Source organism: Triticum urartu, chromosome 2A (assembly GCF_056163025.1).
Source record: "Triticum urartu cultivar PI428250 chromosome 2A, HENAU_Tu73, whole genome shotgun sequence".
NCBI lineage: Eukaryota > Viridiplantae > Streptophyta > Magnoliopsida > Poales > Poaceae > Triticum > Triticum urartu.
In genome coordinates this window covers 54628720-54640359 of record NC_141874.1, presented here as the reverse complement: position 1 = coordinate 54640359, position 11640 = coordinate 54628720, and the positions used below count along the sequence as shown (strand labels likewise).

The 11640-nt window shown below is 47.5% G+C and overlaps 1 protein-coding gene and 1 pseudogene across 1 annotated transcript; one reads left to right on the top strand and one right to left on the bottom strand.

Moving 5' to 3' along the window:
* The first annotated feature begins 1864 nt into the window (after window positions 1–1864).
* LOC147983676 (protein FAR1-RELATED SEQUENCE 5-like) lies at window positions 1865–3386 on the top strand (annotated as a pseudogene).
* A 4082-nt stretch (window positions 3387–7468) lies between these two features.
* LOC125535511 (uncharacterized) lies at window positions 7469–11597 on the bottom strand. The gene is made up of 2 exons (XM_048698577.2): window positions 8173–11597; window positions 7469–8056 (listed from the first exon to the last, which is right to left on the bottom strand). The coding sequence occupies exons 1-2, from the start codon at window positions 11249–11251 to the stop codon at window positions 7695–7697; spliced, it is 3441 nt and encodes a 1146-aa protein (XP_048554534.2). The 5' UTR covers window positions 11252–11597; the 3' UTR covers window positions 7469–7694.
* Window positions 11598–11640: the final 43 nt, after the last annotated feature.

Sequence of the window (11640 nt, the reverse complement as noted above, 5' to 3'; positions counted from 1 at the left end):
TTCAAGAACTCAAATCCACCGTGCGCTGGCCCCACGGTGGGCGCCAACTGTCGTGGAATTGTCACGGCAGATGTCCTCTTGCAAGGACTTAGTCGTGGAGCCATCGCAACTAGAAAGCTTAAAGGGGTTAATCGGGACAAGGGACACAGGAGATTTATACTAGTTCGGCCCCTTACGGTGAAGGTAAGGCCTACGTCTAGTTGGGTTGGTATTGCTTGAGGTTTCGATGACCAGGGAGCAAGATATGCTATGCCCGGTTCTCGATGAGTTGTTTCTTGCCCTAAGCCGCCGGCAGGTCGTCCTCTTATATACACAGGTTGACGCCCTGCGGCCTACAGAGTCCCGGCCGGCTCATAGACAGTGTCCGGCTCGGTGACTAGTTAATTCTACCTTATGATACAAGTCATGCTATCATGGCGGTTTACCACCATGGGCCTTAGACCCTTTATTGAACCACCATCTTCATGCTTGGTCTTGGGCTTCTTCTTCTGATGAGTCCCTCTTTGCGTAACCCGGCCCCTCCTGGGCGGCTTACACAAATAGTTATATCCCCAACATATGGTGCCAAATTAATTTTGTTACGATCTTGTCTCGGTAATATTCCATAGGGATTTTTATAATACTCCTTGATTAATTGTGCTAGACTTGTCAGTCCCACCGTTCATTCTTGTTTATTTCCACTTTTGTTTTTGAGCCAATTGTTTATTTCCACTTGAGAGCTCCTTTTGTGATTACCTCTTGATTTGTACAGTATCTCCTGATTCATTTGTGACTTTTGGTCAACTACTAACACATTTGATGCAATAAATTTGGCATAGGATAGGATGGTTGTTCAATAGACAAAATAGTGGCATCTACTTATCGGAAGTAGCATAAATGAGAGTATATATCCCAGTGTTTCTTTCCGACTTTATGTAAGTTTGAGCAATGAAATGTGATCCTTAATCAGAAAGCTTATTACCAACGAGGAGTTTCCTTCAACTCTATTATCTTTGATGATCAAAGAAGCACAATAAAAGTACAACTCTAGTTAAGGTTAATTACAAAAAACTTATGAAAAAGCAAGTGAGATTATCTCTCTTATGCTCTGCTCGTTAAAGATTTCCCTGAACATTGAGGTCTTTTACGGTGATTGGCGTAATACTAGGAGTACTTGCCCCTCTGATTTTTATTAGCCATCCGATCTGGTGGGGGATTAAAAATGAATAAATCTAATTAGTTTAATCCGAGAAGGGCATAATGGTCTAGGGTAAAATATTGTAGTTTCAACCGATCACGTCCACGACCAGAACCACGTCTAGTCGATCCAGGAGGTCAAGTCCTCGTTCTCGTCCCCTTCCTTCTGTCGGACGAGCCCGGCGAGAGGAACCAATTCACCATCGTCGGCGTCGGCCTCGTCCCCCTCCTCGTCCCCTTCACTATAAAAGACGTGCCCGGCGGAAAGAAGAAGAATAAGGCATGACATCTGTGGCAGCAGTGTCGGTGGCGGCGCTATAGGAACCCCCCCCCCCACCACCACCACCACCACCACCGATCCCATCGCTTCCGGACTTGCATCCTAATGTATGAATCACCCGAATCTCAACTTACTTTGATTCGTAGCCTGCACTTCCTACTCATATTTGTTTAGTCATCATCGATTTAGGTTTCCCTAGTGCATGCAATTCAATTTAGAATTTTTCATCATCCATGGTCACTTCACTAGTTTATGGGGGACCCAGTTTATGGACGTTGATGATCGCTTGCCATAACATGTACAAGGAGCAAAGTTTAAAATTCCACGCAATAATTCATACTAGGTTTTGCATGGATTTTTGTTTGTCGTTTCAGATTTTTATTCATCTGAATGGCGATGCAGGAAAACATGGCGGATGTAAGTCATGAGTCAATGTTGGAGTACTATCATATTGCCAACAAGATGTTTAATAGTGAGGATGAAGGTTATAAATTCTATAACAAATATGGTCTTGAGAAAGGTTTTAGTGTCCGGAGAAGCTATGTCAAGTGGGATGGATCCAACTGCCATATAATTTTAAGGAAATTTGTGTGTAGTCGTGAAGGGGTTCGTGAAGAGAAGGACATGAAGAGGAAGATGGAAGATAGAAAGAGGAGGCCATGGAGTATAACTCGTGTAGGGTGTAAAGCTAAATTGGTGATTGCAAGACAGGAGGAAACATGTCAGTGGTTTGTGAAGGATTTCATCGATGAACACGACCATCCTCTAGCCCCACAGGATCTGTCGTGTCTTTTGCGTCCACACGGAAGAATTAGCGATGAGCAGAAAGCGGACATTGCAGACATGGAAAAATCAGGGACTAGGAAACACCATATTATGGACATTTTGTGCATGCAATATGGTGGATATGATGAGGTTGGATGCACGAAGAGGGACATTTACAATTTCTGCCATGCTAACAAGCAGGAATCAATTGCTTCCGGAGAGGCTCAAACGGTGATCAATCACATGGTGGCGAGGCGAGCGCTAGATTCAGATTTTTTTTTCTTCAGGTACTTGGTTGATGGAGCTGGCCATCTGAAGGGACTGTTCTTGTGTGATAGTCAATCCCGACTTGACTATGAGGTTTTCGGAGACGTTATTATTTCCTATAGCACACACAGAACCAATAAGTACAATCTGCCATTTGTGTCGTTTGTCGGGTTGAATCATCACCGCAGCACTGTTATTTTTGCATGTGGTATCATTTCACATAAAACAAGCCAGGCATACGAGTGGACGTTATGGACCTTTTCTGATGTTATGGGACAGAAGTATCCTATATCTGTGATCACAGATGGGGACCTTGCAGTGCAGAGAGCTAGCAATCAGGATGGTGTGGCCTGAATCAAACCATAGGCTCTGTATATGGCACATTCAGCAGAGCGTTGTATGCCATCTGCGTGATGACGCGGTAAAGGAGGAATTCAGATCCTTCATATATAATACATCTTCCATTGAAGAGCATGAGAGAAAATGGTTACAATTCTTACAACGGAATAAAGTAACAAATGAGGACTCCTGACTGCATCAGATGTATAAGACGAGAAAATTGTGGTGTGCTCCATATCTTGAGGGGCGTTGTTTCCTAGGATTGAGCAGCAATCAGCAGAGTGAGAGTTTAAACTCAGTGCTACATACGCATCTTGAGGCTAAGATGATGTTGTTTCAAATGCTAGAGCACTATGAGCGTTGCCTTGCGTCGCAACGCTTGAACGAGGCTCTCCAAGACATTGAGGCCTTGCAGTCCATTCCGTTCACAGAGGAAAATGCTTCAAGTCTTGAGAAACATGCCGCAAAAGTTTACACTCCTGCTGTGTTTAAGTTGGTCTTATGGAGCATAAATGTTGTAAGAAAATGTGAGATCAGAGAGGTACTTGATGAAGTATAAGTTACCACATACGTTGTGTCTAAAAAGGAAAAAATGGATAAAAATATCAAAGTGCGCATGGAGTCGAAGGAAGGTCTTCTTTGCAGGATCAGTTGTTCTTGCCGCAAATTGGAATGCGCAGGCACACCATGTTCCCACATATTTTACATATTAGTAATTTTACAAGAAGAAACACTGCTCAAGTGTTGTGTTCCCACTAGGTGGACAATGAGTGCAAAATGTGCATTCGCACCGACCAGAAAGAGCGAGATGTATGAATACTCTACAACCCTGCAAAGGTACTGTAAGTTAAGGAATTTTAGCCACGCAACATGTTTCAAGGCATGCCACTCTGATGAGGCATTTCAACATCTAAAAAGGGTTTTGGAAGGACAAGATGTTTGCAAGGGATCAACAATTGAATAAGCTGCTCAGGGTATAACAGCATTAGGTTTGGCCCGTTGATGCCACAATCGGCTAACGTTGATGGTGAAGGTTTCGATAAGGTTCTGGATCCCGTGCATGTGCTAGGCCGAGGTGCTCTGAAGAAAAGGCTACAGGCAAAGATGAAGAAGACAAGATCACATGGTAGATGTGGCTATTGTCATGTGGCAGATGGTCACAATCGACGGACTCGCACCAAATTGTTAGAGGTACCTAATATGTCGTAATTTATTGTTTGCATGTGTCCAAATATATTCCATGGCATTAATTATATCCTTCTGTGTAGGATCTCGAAGCAGAACTATGGGAAAGTATCTAGTGCTCCCACGCTTGGGGTGCTCCCGGTGCTCCAAATGTCCGAAAAACATTTTTAAAATGTTTAAAAAATTCTGAATAAAAATGCAGCACATCGAAGGAACATCGATGTCTCTTGTCACAAAATTTCAAATCAAAATTCGAAACATTGCTCGAGATACAAAAATGACAAATTTTTGTACATAACATAAGTTGGACTTTAGTTTTGGCCCATTATCACATTGATGTCAAATTTGTCATTTTTGTATCTCGAGCAATGTTTCGAATTTTGATTTGAAATTTTGTGACAAGAGACATCGATGTTCCGTCGATGTGCTGCATTTTTTCAGAATTTTTTGAACATTTTAAAAAATGTTTTTCGCATCGAAGCACCAGGAGCACCCTAGGCCTGGGAGCACTAGATACTTTCCCCAGATGGCTACAACATTGTGCGCACGATCAAACAACAAGTACGTCGACGATCAACCTGATGTTGGCATGTGCATTGTTGCTATGTATAGTACCGTGTGACCTTGTCTCTAAAATACACTTCATTCTGTCAGTTAGTCAGTGATTTCATCATAACTATTTGTATGTATGACTCAGCTATTTGGTGGTCCACTCCCTTGTAACAGTATGAGTTTGGGATATTTGGTTTGCATTTTCTATGTGAGTTTGGGATATTTGGTTTGCATCTTCTATGTGACTTTTTGATGTGCAACCTCAAGAATCATGGTTTCTTCATGGCTAGCGTGTAGCTTGTTTATTTTGCACGAAAAAATTTGGAAATAGATGTACTGGAGGAATTATATTTCGCTCCCGAAGACAAAATATAGGCTGATAAATCCGAAAAAATACATCAGTCATACATGCTCTCCAATTGAAGAATACAGATGATGAATCATACTCATCCTGTATATCCTCCACGTAGAGTGCAAGGAAGACCCACGCTTGTATAATCAAATAGATGAAGGTATTTAAGCAGGTGCAGGCTTGCTCGGGGGCCGAGGTGGGACTAAAATGTTAAGACGTGATCCTGGCACGAGATCGCCGCGACGTGGGCTAGCCCGCGCTGAATTCCTTGGATGGGTCGGGCTTTGGAGAGGAGGCAGGGCCGACGTGGGAAACCTACATGCAAGCATGGCGTCGGTAATCACGCCTGCACGAACGAACTCCACACCCTGCAGGCGGATCGTGCGGGGATATCGGACTGGGGCCTGACAGGCGTACACGTGAGGGCCCGCACCAATTAATTCGGCCGGCCTGTCTCCAGGTGACGACGCGCGCGCGTGCAACGGCCCTTCCTCGTGCGCTTTGGCGGGGATCCGCCTGCGAGGTGGAAGAGTTGTTATAAAAATTTCATTTGAAATACAAGTGACCAACGACATTGGAAATCTACTTTACAAGCGCCAACACATGCTTTAACACATGCGTTGAATGACACTTGGGACTTGCACTTTTGCACCTCCAAAAAACATTCATGGTAATACATGAAAATACTATACGGGTATGCAAAATTGTAGACATAAACAGAAGTGATATTCATATAAAATAGTGACTTGATAAGTTGCAACAAGCATACCAAGCAAATCGATCAATAAAAAGATAGTACCATATGCTTAATAAATGAACATGGTAGTGATACTCCATGCACATCTAATAAATTTATAAGATGCATATACTGAAATAAATATCAATCTCAGTTTTCCTGCAGATAGCTTGTGTAATGCTACACTGAAATAAATATCATCATGGTGGCAAATGGCAATTACTTCAGACCCTGTTAGGCATTCAATAACATCAAGTTTACTCTGCGCCTTCTTATTTTTGCTTTTCACATTTCGCAAGGCCCTCAACATGACCGTTGGCTCCCAACTCAGCCAATCCAACACATCACTCATACATACAAGGTTATATCCATACATTTAATATCTTAGTATTAAATAAAAATTTGAATTAATGTCAATTGACTCTTACGACTTAGATATGAAATAGACACTCCCATTATTTATAATAAACTTTTATACTTACTTATAACTCATTTTTATAATATCATAATCATAGTTGATATACTTTTGTAGGTAATTTGTGATATTAACTAGATGTTAATTATGCTAAATATTAATAATGGTCTTGTTTAACAAAGATGTTGTGTGCTAAATTTGAAATGTGTTTGTAATGGAAGTTACGTTATTTTTGTTTTCTTTCGCTACATTAAGCCCTAAAAGATATTTAAAATTAATCTTCATAAATGTGAGAAAAATATAAACACACAAATATATTTTTTTGCAGATTTATTTCTTATACTTACATGGACATAGTGTATATATCTATTTATGCATCTTCAAGTATCCTGGTAGAGATCTCTGAAGCACATGGTCTATCTTGATATTGGTTTATAGTTTATATAAATAAGAAAATTCTAGAGCATATAATTATTTACAAGGAGCTTGCCACCAAATCATTAGCATGTTGAATTATCCTTTCTGGATGAAATGTGTCTCACATGTCCCAAAATCCAATGATACATACATATGCTTCATTTCATAACAAAGATAGCCTTCATATATAATATAACATGTAGCGATTAATCATCTCTTGACCGTTAAAATTAGTTTACATCTCATATCAATGATGCCGCCTTTCCTATCTTTCTCTGATCAACACACGCACGTATCGTGCACACACTAACAAACACACATGCACGCGTGTGGAGAGACACATACCAACGGATGCATGCAAACACACATGTCCTTGCACACTCAAACACACACAGATTCTTAATACGCCCTTCGTTCCAAAATAATTGAATGTCAAACTTCATTAAGTATATATAGAAATATATCAACATATATAAAACCATATTTATCTCATTAGATTCATTACGACATATATTTTCATATTATATATATTTGATATCGTAGATATCTGCAGGTTATTCTAGGAAATTGCTTGATATTTAAAATATGACTTAGAAAAATCCTAGAACTTAAATTATTTTAGAATGGAGGGAGTAAATAATTGATCAGACCAAGCCTTTGTGTGTGGACTGTGGGCTGCTCCAGCCAGCCGATAGGGTTGTTCCAGACAAGAGAGAGAAAAGAGAAAGAACAACCGGAACAAAACCGAGTCAGCTGCTGCTGCCTTGAGGGGGAAAAATCGACTGAAACAAAACAGTTTTTTCAGGCACCTGACCATTAGCAAAACTGGCAAATATAATTACCGTGATTTATTTTTTAAAACACTCATGCGCTCATATATACGCCATGATTCAATTAGAAACTCTGATATTTAGTTCTTCTGATCACTCCTTGATCTTCGTATCTTCTTTCCTGTCAAAATGCAGTTTCTTATAATTGATCGAGTTATCAAACATCAGTGCTCGTAATCACCACCAAAAGAAAGCTCAGTAAATCATCGTAGGGCGACGACGCTCCACCACGGGTTTCTCCTCTCTGCTGGTCAGTGGTGAACAGAAGTACAGAGCAAAACCACATAGGCGTCGCACATTGGCAGTTCCACACTCCATTGGGAGTACTTGCACTTAGGTCCGGTTTGCAGCTCCGCGGAATGCTACAACGGTTCACTGTCTCACTTGTGATGATGCTCTGAAATGATGATGCTCTCGTCTATCCTCATCAAGATGCTCACCACCTCCCGCATCGACGGCCTGGACTGGCAAGCCGTCTGCGTGCACGAGACGGCCAGATCCAACAGGTCCAGCGCCTTCGCCTGCTCATGTTCAGGCCAGTACATGATCTCCTCGTCCAGGCAGCTCATGATGCTCCCATAGTCCGCCTGCACCGTCAGGTTGGACCTCATCCAGGTCACGATGTCGACGCCGTCCCCGAACGCGGGATCAACGGGCATCTTCCTGGTCAGGAGCTCGAGGAGCACCACCCCGTAGCTGTACACATCGCTCTTCTCGGTCAGCCTCGTCGAGTAGCCTTGCTCTGAACACAAATGGCAACACATGTTGTTAACTCTGAAGTTTTACATAAACATTTCACAGAAACATAAAATGCTTCATTGTCAACAAATGTGTATGCAGAATATTTGTCAAATTTACCTGGAGCAATGTAGCCGAGGGTGCCAACGACGACCGACACCGTCGCGTCCGCATCCTCATCGCCAACGATTTTCCCCATGCCAAAGTCTGTAATCTTCGGCACCAACTCAGCATCCATCAAAATATTACTCGACTTGACATCCCTGTGGACAATCATGGGCACACAGTCATGGTGAAGATATGAGAGGCCTTCCGCGGCACCGAGGGCGATGATATGCCTGGCCGTCCAGTCTAGAGCCACCTGGGGCGTCCTCTCATGCAGCAGCTCGAACAGAGTCCCCTCCGGCATGTACTCGTAGAGGATCATGCCAACATTTCTTCGAATGCAGTACCCGGCCATCCTGACGATGTTCCGGTGCCTCACCGTGTTGAGTATCTTCATCTCAATGGGGAATCCGCACCGTGACAGATCAACCGTCTTGACCGCCCACTGCTTCCCGACGGCAAACTGCGTCTTGTATACCGTGCCGTGCCGGCCTTTGCCGATGACGTACTTCTCGCTCAAGTTGTCGGTGGCCCGGAGGATGTCTTCATAGGTCAGATCCTCTGGCAGCTCCTCTGTTGAGTCGAGGTTGCGCACCGAGCCATTTTTCGCTGATAGACGCTTCGACCTCTTCACAATGAAATGGATAGCACACAATGCTGCAACCATGACTGTGAATGTTGACAGTAACAATGCCACAATAACTTGTGTGTTCCTCCTTCGGGTTTTGCGAGACTGGTCTCTTGAGCAAGGTGCATTGCCAGGATGTGTGCACAACTGAGCGTTCCCGCGAAAAGCGTCGGGGGACTCGTCGGCGAGCTTAGCCCAGTTGCCAGCAGGGAGCTGGCCAGAGAGCTCATTGAACGAAACATTCACCGCAGAGAGTGAGATCATGTTGGAAAGCTGTGATGGAATCGGACCGGATAACGAGTTTGCCGACAAGTCGAGCACCTCCAAGCTCCGAAGGTTGCCGAGGCTACTTGGAATCTGGCCCCTTAGTCTGTTGTTGCTAAGGTCCAGATTTCTTGAGATGTACTGAAGGTTGCCTAAGCTAACAGGGATGGTTCCTTCCAAAGAGTTGCCACCAAGGTCCAGCTCAAGAAGGCCCTGTGTTGCAGTGAAGGAGTCGGGGATTGTTCCGGTGAGCTTGTTGCCACCGAGCAGAAGATATTGCAGGCTATCGAGTGTTGCAACCTCTGCTGGTATGCTTCCATTCAGATGGTTACCTCCAAGGTCCAAATAGAAGAGCCTCTTGCAGTTCTTAAGCTCTGGCGGTATCGGTCCGGTGAGCCGGTTCAACGACAATCGCAGAGTCCCGATCATGCTTAGAGCTCCGAGCTCGTGCGGTATCGGGCCGGCGAAGTTGTTGCCGGACAGATCAAGCATGGTGAGGTTGCGCCATGAGCCGAGCACACTTGGTATCCTCCCATCAAACCGGTTGCCACTCAGGTCCACAAATGACCACCCGGTGTTCGTGCCCAAATCTTGCAAGCTCCCACTCAACTTGTTGTCGTTGAATCTGACCCTCCAGAGAGACTGACATTTCGCTATCTCCCCGGGAATGCCCCCACTGAACTGGTTGTGTCCGACGACAAGCACGGCGAGCCGGCCGCCGGTGCAGAGACCGGCCGGGATCGCGCCGCGGAAGCGGTTGCCGGTCAGGTCGACACGAACGAGCCCATGGGTCGTGTTCAGCCCCAGCGCTCCCGGGACCTCGCCGGTGAAGTTGTTGAACGCCAGGATGAGCTCTCTGAGCTTCCTCGACTGCGTGATCCCGGCAGGAACCTCTCCGCTCAGGCTGTTGTTGTAGAGCTGCAGCTCCTCCATGTCCGGCATTTGCCACAGCGCCGGAGGCACCGTCCCATGGAGCGTGTTCTTGAACAGGGCCAGCTTCCGCAGACGGCCGAGCTCGCTGAAATCCGGCGGGATCGTCCCGGAGAGGCTGTTGTTCTGCAGCTGGAGCTCCACCAGCTCCCGGCACTTCCCGATTTCTCGCGGGATTGTTCCGGCCATGCCGTTGTCGGCCATGGAGAACCTCTGTAGCCGGCTCAGGTTACCGACGAACCGCGGGATCGAGCCGTTGAACCAGTTGCCGTTCAGATACAGCATCGTCAAGGACTTGCATCTCCCGATTGCCTCCGGAACAGGTCCGGTCATCCCGTTTTTGGTGACCGCCAGGCTTTCCAGGTCGGCGAGCTCGCCGATGCTCGCCGGCAGCTCCCCGACGAAGCTGTTGTCGTCGAGGAACAGCTGCTGCAGCCTTGGCAGGGACGCGAAGAAATCCGGCACCGTGCCGCCGATCTTGTTGTAGGATAGGATTATGTCGGTGAGGTTGCCGCAGTTGGCGAGGCTTCCGGGGAGCTCACCGGTGATGCCGCCGTTGCTGTCGACGGCGAGGTAGGTGAGCCGGCAGTGGGCCGGGAACTCGGGCAACGGCCCGGTGAGGCCGTTGGTGCTCAGGTTCAGCACCCGGATCCCCGGGAGAGAAGCCAGCAGCTCCGGCGGGATGGCGCCCGCGAGGGAGTTGTTGCTGAGGTCAAGGTGCTCGAGGACGGACGCGCCGGCGCCGGCGGCAGGCACAGCCGGGATCTCCCCGGCGAGCGCGTTGCCGCCGAGGTCGACCTTCCGGAGCTGGCGCGAGGAGAGCAGCTCCGGAGGCACGGGCCCCGTGAGGCGGTTGCGTGCCAGGAGGAGGGTGGCCACGCCGGAACACGCGGCGAGCGCGGCCGGGACGGGGCCGGCGAAGCCGTTCCCGCTGAGGTCGAGCGAGGAGAGGGCCGTCGGGAGCGCGCAGAGGCGCGGCGCGGACGCGGACAGCGCGCCCGCCAGGCCCAGCCCGGAGAGGTTCAGCGCGGCGACGGCCCCCGCGGCGGTGCACGTGACGCCACGGAACGCGCAGTGCTGGGTGGCCGCCGAGCTGGTGTTGGTGCTGCTCTGCCAGGACGGCAGGAGGATCCGCTGGGAGGCCTCGGGCAGGGAGGCGAGGAAGGAGAGGAGGACGGCCGTCGGCGACGGCGGCGTGGCGGAGGTGGCGGGTGGTAAGATGAGGAGGAGGAGGAGGAGGTGCAGGAGCAGGAGCAAGAAGATGCGCGACATGGGGTGGGAGAAGGTGGTACTAGGAGAGTCTCTGATTGGCGCGTGGTGCGCCGTTCCCCGGCGATCTCAAGGCGGCGACGGTGAACCGGAGAACTGGAATCCGATCACCGGTGCACACCTGCGCGCACAGAAGAAGCCGACGGGATGCGAATGCGATGCCCGCTCGTCATGGACTGTATTTTCGCCATTGTCAGCCATATCCGAGTGGAGCAGAGCAGGTGACGCTGCCCGCACGGCCGCACCGCGGCGTCGGGGATGACGGGTCATATTCCGAGCCCGGATGCTAGGGGACGAGGAGAGAGGTTGGGCCGAGCGTGCAGGTGGAGGGGAGTGCGCTTTATTCGGGAGAATTTCTGCTTTTTCATCTCAGATCAGACAGGCACTGTGTG

What these genes read in the sequence shown, in the direction of transcription:
- LOC125535511 (XM_048698577.2), bottom strand. Translation starts at nt 11,251, where the DNA reads ATGTCGCGCATCTTCTTGCTCCTGCTCCTGCACCTCCTCCTCCTCCTC. An exon ending in CCTCGGCTACATTGCTCCAG is followed by an intron (nt 8,057 to 8,172) that starts GTAAATTTGACA and finishes ATTTGTGTTCAG; the next exon opens with AGCAAGGCTACTCGACGAGG.